Source organism: Candoia aspera, chromosome 2 (genome assembly GCF_035149785.1).
Source record: "Candoia aspera isolate rCanAsp1 chromosome 2, rCanAsp1.hap2, whole genome shotgun sequence".
In the NCBI taxonomy this organism is placed as follows: Eukaryota; Metazoa; Chordata; class Lepidosauria; order Squamata; family Boidae; genus Candoia; species Candoia aspera.
In genome coordinates this window covers 145,487,656-145,502,997 of record NC_086154.1, presented here as the reverse complement: position 1 = coordinate 145,502,997, position 15,342 = coordinate 145,487,656, and the positions used below count along the sequence as shown (strand labels likewise).

The 15,342-nt window shown below is 40.0% G+C and overlaps 1 protein-coding gene across 1 annotated transcript; it reads right to left on the bottom strand.

Moving 5' to 3' along the window:
- Positions 1-864: 864 nt before the first annotated feature.
- Positions 865-7,472, bottom strand: LOC134490091 (olfactory receptor 5AR1-like). The gene is made up of 2 exons (XM_063292972.1): positions 7,465-7,472; positions 865-1,843 (listed from the first exon to the last, which is right to left on the bottom strand). The coding sequence occupies exons 1-2, from the start codon at positions 7,470-7,472 to the stop codon at positions 865-867; spliced, it is 987 nt and encodes a 328-aa protein (XP_063149042.1).
- Positions 7,473-15,342: the final 7,870 nt, after the last annotated feature.

Sequence of the window (15,342 nt, the reverse complement as noted above, 5' to 3'; positions counted from 1 at the left end):
TACCATAGCTGTTACAATAAAAGTAGTTCTGACCTATATGGCATTGGTTTCTTAGTCTGGTCTACCTTGTAGGGCTGACACAGGCTGAAATGAGTGAGATACTGTATTATTGGAGCTGAAAGTGTTTCCACTGAGCTGAACCTGAACAGAGTGGAAGGCTGAGTGGTTGAAGAGCCAGAGGGAAACAAGTCCAGCTGAGTTTGCCTGAAGCAAACTGCAGCAGTGAAGGAAAGGCAACTATCTAGCCAGGAGGAGACCTCCAGCAGGGAATCAGTGAAGTCTGGTGTGGCCCAGTAGCAGCAAGCTTCTAAAGAGGCCCATCAGGGAAAGCCAGAAGACATAGGAGGCCAGGCTATTGAGTATGCCCTCCAGCTATGTTGTGCATTGGCTGAAGCCCACTGAAGAGGCCCAGTTGCTAAACTGGTGTGGAGATTGTATGACCTGCTAGAGAGGCCCCAGTCCCAGAGGCTGAGGCTGACCAAAGAGACCCCATGGCAGTGGCCCACAGAAGAGGTCCAGCAGCAGAGAGAAGCTGCCAGCAAGAGGACAAGCTAAGAATGGCTGTGGTGCCTTCCTGGAAGAGAGGGTGTGGCAATAAGTCATAGTGGGAGGAAACCCCAGGGTCAAGTTCCCATAAAGCCCTGTAAAGCCCCTGAGCCTCAGCAAGTTTTCAAACGGCACAAGGCTAGATCTTAACCATTTGCAGATGGATTACAAGGACCCTGAATAAACAAAGATAAAGGGGGTAGGCCATCCACTGGTAAACTAATTGGTTCATGAGACTTCTCACACTACCTGCCTGTGCTTGAGACTATCCTAAGACAAACCTATGACATTGATGTTCAACCATTTCCATCTTCAAAGCTACCTCATGGCCAGGCTATGAATCTTCCTGCTCAAAAGATGTTTCATGGCCTCTTTCACATCTTTGTTCCTCAGGCTGTAGATGACTGGGTTCAGCAGAGGGATCACCAAAGTATAAAACATGGAAATCACCTTGTCTTGATCTTGTGATCCATTCTTGTTCCTTGGCTGGGCATACATGAAGATGGCAGTGCCATAGAAGAGGCTCAGTGTGGTAAGGTGGGAAGAGCAGGTGGAGAGAGCCTTTTGTCGCCCTTGAGTGGAGTGGCTCCAGAGGACATTCCACAGGACCCGGAGATAAGAGACAGAGATGGTGGTTGTGGTTACTATGGCAATGACACTTGTGGAAGCAAAAAGGATTACTTCAGAAAGCTGAGTGTCAGAGCAAGAGAGCTTCAAGACAGCAGGGATATCACAGAAGAAGTGGTTGATACGGTTTGGCCCGCAGTAGGACAACCGGAAAGCTCCACTAGTCTGGATGATGGAGCCCACCAAGCCACAACTGTAAGACCCCAGCACAAGGCAAATGCAGTTCTTGTGGGTCATGAGTAAGGTGTAGGTCAAAGGGTGGCAAATGGCCAGGAAACGATCATAGGCCATGGCTGCCAGGAGGAAACACTCTGCTGTCACCAGAGTGGTAAAACAAAACATCTGAGCTGCACAAGCTGGCAGGGAAATGGAAGCCTTGCCCTGTTGTAGCTGAGCTTCCAGGGCCTTGGGTGCAATGACTGAGGAATAGCAAAGATCCAAGAGAGAGAGGTTGCTGAGGAAGAAGTACATCGGGGTGTGCAGGCACTGCTCAGTTCTGATCAAGGTGACCATCCAGCCATTGCCCAGTACTGTAAACACATACAGGAGAAGGAAAATGCTGGAGAAGAGAGGACTCAGTTCAGGTTTCTCCGTAAAGCCCAGGAGGATGAATGTGGTCACAGTGCTTCTGTTTTCGCCCTCTGAGGAAATGGGGCTGGGCCTAGGAGAACTTCAGATGAAACCATAGGCATGGTACATCACAAGAAACAGGCACAAGGTTAAAAGCACGTGCTGCAAAACTTAAAATATGAACAAAGATGCTTCCAGAAAAGAAGGTGGAAGGAAAGCAGAAGCATTGGCAGATTAGATTATGCATGTATAAAATTGCCCATAGACACATACATACACACACAGATACCAACACACAAGCCAGAAAGCTAGAGGTAAGCAAACAAGACACATAATCAGTGCAATCCCTAATCTGTATATGCAGCTGCTAATTGACAAGAATTGGTATAAGGCTCAATTCAAATTTATTTCAATATGTCTGCAGAATTTAACATAACACCTGCACATATGTACAATTCCTCTCAGAAGCATGCAGATATACACACCAACAATCCAGTTGTCCATGCAGCACAGAAATCCTTCTTTTCTTCCAAGAATAGATAATTTCAATTCTGAGCTGCACATTGTTAAAAGAAGTTCATCTCTCATCAGGCAGCCCATAAGTGCAGCAGACTCCCCTGGTTCCTATGGATCAGGGATGGGTAGAGGTTCACCTAGCTCCACAGGCCACCCTTTTTTGGCCAAGGGCTGTGGGTTGTCCATTCACAATTTAGAGACTGCTTTTCAACATGAAAACTTCCTGAAGAGTGTTAGGGATTCCAGGGGTCCCTAGCCTTCCAGAAGGCTGTGAAGACCTTCCTCTTCCCCCTAGTGTTGGGCTAGGATGGGGGTTGAGTCAGGAGGCTAATAGTTTGATTGGTCTAGCAGCTGGTGGGAAGGATGGTTTTGTTTGTATTCTTGTTTTTCACTGGTTGTTGTGAGCTACCTAGGATCATTATATGAAATAGGTGGCCGTATAAGTTCTTTAAATAAGTAAATAATAATACATTAGTAAGGGGGTCATATCTTTGAAAGGTATGATGGCAAGCAAAAATGGAAACCATAGGATTTAATTTAATAGTTATTCTTTCTATTTGTGCATTCAGTTAACATTTCTCCCACCCCATGCTACTTTCTAGACAATCTCTTTCATATGTTGTGCGCAAATGTTTGCATCCCTGCTTTTAACGCTGCAACTCAGTTCACTCGTCACGCTGAGCCATCGTTTGCTTAGCTGTGCGATACTGAATTAATCACAATTGGCTGGGCTCACACAACAGACTAAGCCACAGACAAGTAAACCTATTTTGGCTCAGCAAGACATGCAGTCCTAATCTACATGTTCCAAGATCCACAACAGACTAAGCCACAGACAAGTAAACCTATTTTGGCTCAGCAAGACATGCAGTCCTAATCTACATGTTCCAAGATCAGCCATGTTATTTCAAATTAGTTCCGAAACTCAGTCTAGAATTTTTAAAAAATATTATACACTTACATACCCATGGCATTATTCATTTTACAGGCAAAGAACATTATGCCGAGCACAGAAAAAGAGAAGTAGTGAACAAAATAAATTCAACACAGGAGATAAAAGGAAGTCTAACTAAGCCTTTCTTATGCCAGCATTGTTCCCTATGCCTCTACACATCTTTCTGTCCTCACCAACCATCCTTGTTTCCACCACATCCATACACTGATTCATGCATTTTTTTTTCTTTTTTTTAACTTCTCACCCCTCTCTTTTGAGGAGCTCATCAATTCCATCCGGCCATAACATTCTCAGGTCTGCTCCTTTCTCTTGAATGGTTTGCTCTTCTTTCAGATCTTGGTTTTGCAGTTTGATCTTCATTCATCCTCTCTGTATGACCAAAGTCTTCAACTACTCCTTTCACCCTGTTCACACATTCTTGTTCTACTTCCTGCTCAGGGGTGAATCATTCACTAAGCATACCATTTAATTTAATTTCATGCTTGCTTTACTTCCATCATATACCCATCTTATCACATTCGGCAATCAACCTTCAACTCCACATTCATGCAGACCAATCCATAATTCAAGCCTATGCTCTTTATCATATGCTTTCTTTAAATCAGCTGAAGTGCAATGAAGGTTTTTTTTCCTTCAATTCATTTATTTCTCAATGATTCGCTGAAGAGCAAAAATCTGGTATTCACATTCCCTACTGGGTATAAAACTACACTGTACTTTCCAAATTTTGTTCACTGCCAGCTTTCAATCCAAATTCTATCAAACACCTTCCCATCAAGCTTAATAAAGTGATCCCAAGTAGTTTTGGCATTCACTCTTGTAATTTATCTTTTGTCTAAGAGAACAATAACAGAATTTTTCCAATTATCAAGCACAGATGAAGTCTCCATACACACGTTAAGCCATTTCATACACAAACCCACACCTTAACAATGACTCCCTCTATTCCTGAAGCCTTATCATTTGGGGTTATAATTTATTAATTGTACAAGTACCATCAAAGAAAATTCTGGGGAAGAATTTAAAAAGGAAAAAGAACAGAAAGGAAAAAATAGAAAGCAAATTCACAAGCTTTATAAAATTAGCTAGAAAGTTTCAAAATAACAATGATATAAAACTGCGTATTAGAATGTCATATCAATTTGAAGATTTAAAAATACTAAAATAAGTAAAATGTTAAAGCTAGGTTATTATACAGTAATTATAATAACCCAGCTTTAACGTTTTACTTATTTTAGTAAGTAAAATACTTATTTTACAGTAATTAGTAACTGTAACAAATATGACTCAAACTATAAGTTATAGACTGTGGTTTTAAAAATTGCAATAATTTCTGCCTAATCTAAAAAATTGGGGGAATTTAATCTATCATAATATGATTAAATATTGTAATGTTATGTTAGGAAAAACCCAAACTCTGGTTATAGTACAACCCAATATATTACAACTTTGGATTGTAATCCAAAACTGGTTTCCAAATTGAGTTACATCCTATATCAGATTTGTTTTTTAAGGTATGAAATTAGTTTTGACATCAGTGCATACTTCCATAACTTAATTTGCCATTCTTCTGCAAAAGGGATTGTTCATAATTTCCAACAAGAAGCATAAAGAATCCTAGCTATTGTTACCATGTTCAAAGCCAGTTCTGCATACTTCGTAGGAATATAAGTATTAATAATATTTAATTTAAAAATTAGCAAGCTGAAAAAGGAAACCCAGCTTTAAAATTTGTTTCACTCTCTTACAAATCATTTCCCAGAATCATTGGACTTTACAACATTCCTAGCTGTTATTTATTTGTTTGTTTGTTTGTTTGTTTATTTAATTTTTATACCTTTATCATTTTTATAAATAACTCAAGGTGGCGAACATGCCTAATACTCTTTCCTCCTTCTCTTTTCCCCACAACAACCCTGTGAGGTGAGTTGGGCTGATGAAAAAGTGATCCAACATAATGGTTACATTTCCAAAATTATTTAATGAATTGTTTATTTTCACAATCAACACTGGAGTAATAGATAAAATATCTTATTCCAATTTTCTCTATGTGCAATATTGTAATGGACAGAAGGGACAGGAGGAAGAGCCACTACCAAGACAACAGTCAGATAAAAGAAGCCTCAGTCCAGAGCAGAACTGTAACCTGAAAAAACGTCTCAGACAAGACCCTCCTTGGTTCCCATGAAGATAAAGGGAGGGAGGGAGGAAGCACATTTGAGACTTGCAAGATTCTGTTATTGTAACCTTACAATAAAAAATACTTTTGCCCTGCGTGACTTTGGTTTCCTAGTCTGGTCTACCTTGAAAGGCTGAGAAATATCGTCTGTAAATTTGTCATTTTTCTTTCATTGATACTCCCATTGTTGCATGTCAGTTATTCTATTTAAACTATGCATCCATTTAATCATACAGTCTTTGATTTGCTCACTTCCTGAACTGTACCTCACCAGCAACTCATCCATTTCCTTGTTAGTGTAAGTCCACAAAGTTTGGTGGTACTTTATAACATAATACTTATCACTCTGTTCTAGGCAGTTTCTGCATCATCCTCATTTTCCACTGTAAACAGTGCCCTAAATTTTGCCACTGCGGCTCTGGAGTAGCTTCACAGCCTCAGCACCAGCTCCATTGCATGCCTGCTCTGACTCCAGACCTGTGGCTGCCTTTACAGGCTCTGACTCCACAGCCACAGGAGGAAAAAGTAAACTAAACCAAGTTTTCATCTTAAGTTTAAAAATATTTTCTAAGTGATATTACTGAATAATAAATATGCCAAGGTAATTATGCATTTCACTGAAAAAAATGATACCTAAAAGCTGCTTATCAAGCCTGAATTGTTTTATTTGTATGTGTAACAAATGATCAGTTATAGTACAGTTGGAAGGGCTGGGAAAGTGATAGATTTCCCTTTTAAGCTGGTCCCTTGTAGACTAACACATTGTTTATCTGGAAGGCCTCCAAGGGGTAAATAGATAACAAGGGTAATCCAACGGTGAGCAAACTCGGATGCTTCCACCCAGGCTGAGCCCTGTTTTTGCCCACCCCATAAGGCCAGATGAACAGGCAGCAGCATGGCAGGGAACTGTATGTTTGGGTTAGGTTGGAATGAGGTTTGATTATTTTAGGAAATGAATTACATATAGCATTTGGTAACTTTTAGTAAACTTTATCAGTACTTTAAGGAAGCAGAAAGGGAAGCAGCTCCAGAACTTGGCTCCTGCTCCCTGTTCCAGAGCCTGCCCCACTTTGATTCAGTTCTACTCCAGCTTTGGCTCCAGATCTCGAGCAGGCGTCAGGCTCCAGAGCTAAGCCATTCCTTCTTTCTGTTCCTTATGTTAGAAGGTTCATCTGTCTTCTAATACTTTTTCATGCAAGTCCTGTACTTGGCCTTTGTTCTTCTGTTTCCTCCAAATCACATCCATCCTAATATTTTCCCAAATCCAGTCTGTCACCCTTGTCTACCTCCGGATTTCACTCCAGTGAAAGGTGAAAATGAAAGAACCAGGGATGACTTGGGGTAAAAAAGGTGCAACATTCTGAATAAATGCCAAGAGTTGCTTTTCTACTCCACTGATTTCTTGGAATTCTATTTATCACAGTTTCTAGAATGCGTTAGGTTTGAAGGATTGGCAGTGCCAACCCACACAAACCTGCAGAGTGGGGAGAACATCTGTGGTGGTTCATTTCTGATCAGAAGCCCTATCAGACTTGCACCAACTTGCAAGGTGGAGGGAAGGTTTAATTCAATAAATCTATTTTTAACAAAAATATATTGCTGGATCTGATTCCAATAAGAAGAAAAATTAACTATTCCAGCTTCAGAGTTAATATGGTTTCTCCCCTATTTGGGGATCATATTCAAAGTCTAAGGAGGCTTTAGATCTAGCAGATTGAAACCTACTCCATTTTTGATGTGCTCCTGGCACACTTTTTTACTTTTAGCTAATCAAATCAACAGCAATGCTGTAAGAAGAAGGGAGCTTTTTGATCCTGGTAAAGGAGGGATCTTTTACAATGGATCTGACTGGATCCTGTGTCTTCCCAGAGACTATAAGATTGTATTCTTAATTGCCCTTATTTGATTGCATCAAAAGCAATCTTTTTCTTATTGATACAAGGCTGGCTTTCAAAAGCAAAACTGGAAAGATTTAACATTTTGAAAATCATTTTTAAATTTTAATAATGTATAACACAAAACAAAACATTTCAGCTAAGCTCTGTAAGATAAAGCTGTTTTAGTGACTCACCTGTCCATGATTTCTCACTTAATGTTAATCAGCAAGCTGCAAAAAAAGAATAACCAGATCACTGATGGCAAGGGATATAAAGGGGCAGATGGAAGGATGTCAGCATATGAGAAGATAATGATGCTAATTTGGGAAAGATACAATGTTTAGCCACCCAGCACTTCTGTCTGGCATATTGGAGGCTTTCAGATGAATGTGTTAATGGTTTTTTTTAAAGTAGAATGCATATTCCTGAGTTCCCCTTAAGGATGATTTGTTTTATTTCCATGAACTATTCTTCAAATATTTTATATCAGAATAAGGCTTTTTTAAATGTTGGGTCCTGAAATCTTTCAACAGTTTGCTGTGTAAAAGGTGCTCAGATTAAATAACTCTGAAAGCCCTGCTCCTTACTCATAGCATTGGAGAGAGAGAGAAGTAAAGATGCTCAGGGCATAACCTTCTCCTCTCATTTCTAGCCATTAGTCATCTCAGTTGGATGTGGTGAAGAATGCAGCTGAACAATGGCTGGAGGATGCAGGTTTCAGTGTTGGCTCTGTGGTAGGGGATGTATTTTTATTTTAGAAGTGAAAGAAACAGATGCTTCTTCCAGTCCTTTTAAATTTTTCATAGTAGCTTCTTGGAACATGCCTAATGCAATCACTAGCCATTCAACAATGCATTAAGTTACATAATATTCCAATCATCTGCTTATTGGGTTATTTGTATACTGTGAAAATTAGACCATCCAGATATGGAAACCTGGAATAAGGCAACCCTAAACATTAATCTTTCTTCAGCTATAGCTGGTTTTCAGATAGCATTCATAAATCATGAAGGATCCAATGCACTGCTCAGTGCAGGAATCCAAATTAAAATATCTCAGACAAATGGCTGTCCAGTTTCTTCTCAAACACATCCAGTGAAGGTTGTTCACCATCTCTCTGGCTAATTGCTTCCACTGTCAATTTGTTCTTATTGTTAGGAGGTTTTTCAAGTGGAATTTCCCTTTCTATAATAAAGACCAGTACCCCATGTCTTGCATTCTGGGATGATATGTGAAGTAGTCTTCTGTGTGACATTTCTTCAGGTACATAAAGAGTGCTCTTCTACTGATCTTTTATCCCATGTTAATATTCCCACATATATAGAAAGCAATATGAAAGAGAGTTTAGTATAATAATGTGACTATGGCAATGATGAAAGAACATTTAAGAAAGACCACAGTGTCTCCATATACTGGCTCTTAAAGCAATGCCCTCCTTGGGAGACTTACCTTTTCTACAGTGAGCTACCAATAAGCAACAAATCAGCCACAAATGCAATAGAAAGAGTTTAGCTCTGGACCTTGACTTTTCTGGAACTTGTTGGTCTTTTGTAAAAGCTGTGCCAGATGTACAAATCTGTGATATGTAACCTGGCCTGAAAACTCCATTAATTCTGTGAGCTTTTATTTGTGATCTCACAGGAGCTGGGGGAGGAAGGACCAAGGGAACATTCCAGGAAAAGTAGCAACTTTGATTAATTTCAAAGTCCCAGAAATGTTAACTAGGAGATAAAGGTCTCTAAGGACCCTCAGTTGATTGAGAACAAGGACAACTAACCTATGGATCAGACCCTTTCTTGAATCCCAGAGGAATTGTATTTAATCCATAAGCAAACTTAGCACATTGTTGGCAATTCAAGGCACTGGACAAGTCTATGCTCAGCTATGGAAATTCATTGGGTGGATCTGGGCCAATTACTTTTTCTCAGACATACCCACTTACAGAGTTGTTATTGAATAGAGTAGTTGGGGGAGAAAGTCCTATTCATAGTACCTCCAATTCATTGTTTAACAACAGCAGCAAACAGCAATTACATCCAATTTCACATATAAGGAAGGCAAAATCAGTTCAAATTCTCTGCAACATCAAAATATTTCACATCATTTGCAATATCACCTTCTTTAATCTTAATACTCTCTATTGAATGATATAGGTAATAAACATACACGCTCCATAATTATAACACATCAGTTCTGTTTTGGAACCTTATAATGGGATATTCTTTTGACTGCAAAATTAAATTTCCAGTCTTCAGACTAGAGATAGGAATACACTTACAGCAGCTACATGCCCTTCTTTACAGTCTTCTGAATGTATCCTCTAACTGGAAGAGCATCACACCAGCTTTAAAGAGAACCATAAGAAGAGAGAAAAGGAGACTTGAAATTGTCCATCTACAGTGAGCATCTGAGCAGTGGAGGGAGTACACACCAGGATTACCTGATCCCACCTTTCCTCAGTGGTTAGAGGTATTGCATTATTAGTAAATGCATCAATACGTATGACTCTTAGATACAAAGCTGTGCCCTGTTTTGGTGTTGCATGTAGCTCACAGAAATGTAAAAGTAAAAAGTGCTGACTATTCTTGATTTAGTACCAGAATATATTATACAATCTGCAGCTTTTATGAATATATGGTAAAAAGCTAGTTCAGAATACATTTGTGAACCTAAAACATTCACAGTCATCCTGGATAGAGGACAAGGCCAGCAACTGGATTTCTACTCCTTGCTCATGTTACTTCTCTCTCTCTCTCTCTCAAAATAGCTTCTTCCAAATGAATGCCATCAAGTGTGTTGATTATTCTTCCCATAGCTTTCTAGCAGTCACTCATGATGTCTGCTGATGAATTATGGGGTTATAGACCAACACATCAGAAGGACATCTGGTTGGGGGAGGCAAGATTTCTAGAAGAGGAAAGTTTTGTAACTAATTAGGGCATGGGAAGGAATTGGAGGGTAAGATATAGCACAGTCCAAATACAGCCACTGAGAAGGCCCTGTCTCTTGTCCTTTGACTGATCCTACTTCAGACATGGACAGGAAGGGAAGAAGAAGACTCCTCCAGATGAAAGGACAAATAAGAGAACACACAGCAATAGCAAGGAAGAAGAGGAAGAGGAGCAGCGAAATGGGCCTTCAGTGGATCTCTTCACACACACTGATTGATGGAGCATGCAAGTGTTGATCTCTGATGTGGGCCCTGCTCCCTGTCCTATACATCAATCTTTCCTAATTTCTTGCATCTTTAGATGCCTTGAGCTTCATTTTCCAACATCCTAAGTTAGGGGAAGTAGGGAATAGTCCAAGTATCTGAAATGCACCAATTCAGGAAGAGCTGATCTAAATGACAAGGAGTGGCAACAGGCTCATCAAGAAGTCAACATCCAACATCACAAATTGATCTAAATCTGTCAGCTATAAGCCCAAGACTGAATGCCATTTTTTTCCAAGCCACTGTATATTGTCAACCTGCAGCATCTGGTAATCAAAGTGACAGTTTCTGAAGACTACCCGCATACTTAGCTATCAATATTAGCCACTACAAATGTCCTATACTCTAGATAATGCATAATGTTTCTTTCACTACCACACTGTTTTACTCATTATGACCTGATTTTTGATAAGCCCTCGCTGAGGACCATTATGAAGTAATACTTGTACAAAAGTTTCACCATTAGCCATTTACTTGCCCTTTTTGTTAGTATGCACCATTGTACAAAAAAAAGTTGTTCCTTTTTCGTTGGTCATGGCCTGTAGATAGCAAATGATCAGCAGTAACATTAAAGAGCAGAATGAAGGCCCCGCGAGATCTGGAAAGTAACTACAGGGCCCCTGTTGGACTGTGGGCATACCCAAATCCTGACATCAATGTCAAGAGCACATCGTGATATTACTATAAGAACTTATTCTGTGCCACTTGTCAGTAGCTTTAGGTCTCAATAGCCTTTGCCAGCTTAGCTGCCTCTGACTCTATGGTCGTTGGGTGATAAATAGTTTGGAAATTATTGGAGTGGAAGGCCAACTTATTTGATGGGCCAAAATTTGGGAAGATTAGTTTGTTGGATTCAGTCATAACTATCCAACCACCTCCAGTCCAAAACACACAGTAAAACATGCAACTTTCTTGTCTTCTCATTAAAAATAATAATTGTCTATCCAGAGAATTGATGTAACAAAGCTTATTAGCAAGATGTTCCCTTAAAAAGTATACTTTATGTGACTGCACCAAGGGCCTTATTAAAAGTTTGAGGAAGTTTCTAACATAAGCAGGGGGGAAGAAAACTTATTTATATGGTCTCAGGGGAGACCACTTTGTTTTAAAATAGACGGGCAGGCCCCACGGATGCTAGAAAGACTGGTTTAATTTAATGAACCAGGAAAGAGTTACATTCCAGGAAAATAGCCTCCCCCTTTAATAAGAAGATCCCATGTTTACATAGATGAAACTTTTAAAAATAAATAAATTTTCCAGTTAGCATCCTAGTTGGAAGCACTGAAAGAATTTTCTTTAGAGCTGATATAGAGCTGCAAAATGTCTAAAATATCCAAGTAAATGAGGCCCAAAGCACTTTTCTTTGAAGGACGTCTAATTCCAATATTCTCTTGAAAAATGGTGGAAATCAGTCTTTCCATGAGAAACCAGTTCCAGTGTTTGACCCTACATTTAAGCATGTTTAACCATGTGTTTAATGAGAATTTTTTTTTTATGGATTGAAAAAAAGCATGAGTATTAGATCTTGGTCTATTGTACCTATTTGCTATGTATCTCCTTTGAGTCAGTGTTGACTCCTGGCGACTGCCTGGACAAGTCCTTGCAGTTTTCTTGGCAAGGTTTTTCGGAAGTGGTTTGCCCTGGCCTCCTTCCTCGGGCTGAGGGGTAGTGACCAGCCCAAGGTCACCCAGCTGGCTTCATGCCTAAGGCGGGACTGGAACTCATGGTCTCCCAATTTCTAGCTTGGTGCCTTAACCACTACACCAAACTGGCTCTGCTACATTATATAAACTGTTAAAAATTTGATCAGCCACAACAGGATTGTTTAACACCTATAATTATGAATGCTAATAACTGGAGTGAATGGATGCTTAAGATAGGGGTGAGCAATCTGTGGTCAAAATGCTTCCTGTATCTCTTCTGAGACTTTGGGGCAATCCCAAAAGGTCTTCCCTCCCCATTTCAGTAGTCATCAAGCTATGATGGCTATGTGATGCCATTATTGCTCAGTAATAACATTTATTATATATGATGGGTTTGACCCATAATTGAAGAGACTTTTAATCAACCAACCAACCAATTCCAGAGATGAACTTTCTGAGGAAACTTGGGGCTTACAGGAAAGGAATAGTCCTATAGTTTTGATCCATGTTTGGGGATTTGGTGGGGGAGGAGTAGTATGTGGGAATCTTTTGAAACAGAACAGCCCCCATTTACATCCTTCAAAAGCCTTCAAAAGCCATCAAAAAGGTCAAAAATCATGCCACTAAAATTCAGAGGAAAAATGTCCTAAATTTGATTGTGCAGGTTTGAGCTCTTTGTTGTGTTTTAAGAGTGGAAATGGGATCAGTTTCCTCCGAGAGGCTTCCTGCTCACTTCCATTTTTATTTTGGAGAAAATAAAAGTAAAAAATTACTCTTCCAAAACTCCATTTCTTTTGCCCCTGAATTTTGGTACGGCAAATTCAGGATGCTGGGGTTGTGTGGATCCCATGGTCTGGAGGTTGCCCATCTCCAGCTTAGATTATTTAGATGAGATGCTGTTGATGCTTGAGAAAGCCTGAAGAACTGGAAAAACAGAAAAACAAATGAAATAGTTGCCCAGTAGAAAGACTGCCTTTGGTTTTGCTAAACGTGTTTGGTTCCTGCTAGGCTGATGGATTAGCTAGAATAGAGACCCATTCAGAGAAGGAAGGGGCCCAGCAGATAAAACATCCTTCGGTGGCTATTAAACGCTGGCTGGCTGTTTTTGGTGGGGCTGAGGAGGAGAGAATGCAATTAAAAAAAACAGAATCAGACAGCAGATGGAGCATTCTGGAAAAAGGCATGCATCTCTGGAAACCTGTGCAGGCATTTTGTATACAACATTTTATTGCTTAGTTCCCTTGTATTTTTAAAATCATCTAATGAGCGGCCATCAGAAGATCCTCCAGTGGTAAGGTCCACAGGGATTGAATAGAGCAGTCGGCATTAGGAGATGCTTTAATGCAGAGCAGTTCCTCACCATCTAAGAAATTAAAATCACTCAACTTTACCAAAGCTTTTTTCACTACCTAAAAACATCATTTGCAATTTATTTCCACCTTGTGAGGTGGGGAGGGAGGGGGGAGGGAGGTTGCATATCATCTAGCATTGCACACTTTTATTGGAGGGCATATTTCAAAATGGTGAACCACATTTGGTTACTATATTTTTATGCATTCTTTCCATTTATGGGCCTCCCCTTAAGAACCCTGGGTGCACTATATGACTGTTTTTCTTCCCACCAAATTTCACCCTCACAAAAAACCAATGGAGCAACTTGTGGGAAATAAACTGAAGTGGAAAAAGAGTGTGTGTGACTGACCTGCAATCACAGCATATTTTGCACAGCCCTGTAGAGATGTGAATCACAGGTCTCCCTGCTACTAGTCAAGGATTACATAAGGAACAAAGAATCTGTGAACCTTCAGAAACATGGACAGAGGAAAATATAGCAGCAATACAACAGGAACAAGGTTCTCTAGATGTTGCTGTGCTACCATTGGCCAAGCTGGTCAAATCAGCTGGAGGACCCTTTCTCTCTTTTAGGATGTTCTGCAGTATAAGCTAATCTCATTGTTCCTCTTTGGAGTGGATTGCTTTTGCACAAGTCTCAGCCTATGTTCATATTTTCAAAACAGTAGCCTTTCCCAAGCTTTGGTTCATAGTTACTAGGTCAAGACTAAGTCTTCTTGAAAGCAAGTTTGACTCCTGGTAAGAGGACATAGCTTTCTTAGCAACAGTAAGGAAATGGTTTTCCATTGCCATTTTCCAAGAGATGTTTCAACTTTCTGATGCGCCTATAGCTCTGATCTATGACTCCTAAAGATCCTCTTCTTGGCAAAAAATTCAGGAGTCGGGTACCATCTTTTCTGACAACTTTTATTAAGAGGCATACACTTTTGTGAACTGCAGCTCACCATCTGATGTGATAAAGCCAAGCAAGAAGCTAAGAATTCTCTTGCTTAACTTCCAAAGCCAGAAAAGATCAATCAAGTGCTGCCATCTGCTGAGACTTCTTAGATACAACCAGATCACAATTCTCATTATTTCCAGCTAGCATCAGAAATGTTATGAAGTTCTGCAACATTTGGAAGTGCTAGATTGGGAAAGGCTGCATTATGGCAAGGAAGGAGAATCTGTGTGGTCTTCTATATGTTGTTCAATTAGAACACACAACAGCTTGGCCAGTGATCAGAGATGCTGGAATATATGGTTTCAGCAACATCTGGAGGGTCATAAGTTCCTGTTGTATTACTGGCCTCTAGCCATAGTACAGAAGTGTATTATTTTTAAGTTTAATATGAGGGTGATGCTTAAGCTTGCTTGTTCTTTGGCCTTCAACACTGACAGTTTCTTCCTCAGTACCAGCTTTGTATCCTGAGCCTATCATTGCAGAGACGATCCATCAGAGAAGACAGGCAGGAAGCAAGGACCCAAAGAGAAGTGGTTAGTGGCCAAACTTGCCAATTTTAGTGGCTGCAAGTTCAGCAAGGAGAAGAGCCCTCTAATACAATCTACAAACAAAGGAATCAGGGCTTGGATTATATACATTTAATGGAGGAGGAGGAGGAGGAGGAAGAGGAGGAATGGAGGGAATGAAAATGTGAAAGAACCAGCTGACAGTCTTACCATCTTACCTCTTCAGAGCGTTATCCATAAATCAGCCGTTTACACATTTATCCTATTTGCTTCATGATTAACATGCATAAAGAATTGCAGAATGAGCTGCTTCTCCTCAAAATGCCAGCCAATCAGTTTCAGGTATCTCTCACCAACAATTTTCTTACTTCTTCCTGAGAGTCCAATACCTACTCCACATGCTCAATTTTAATTTA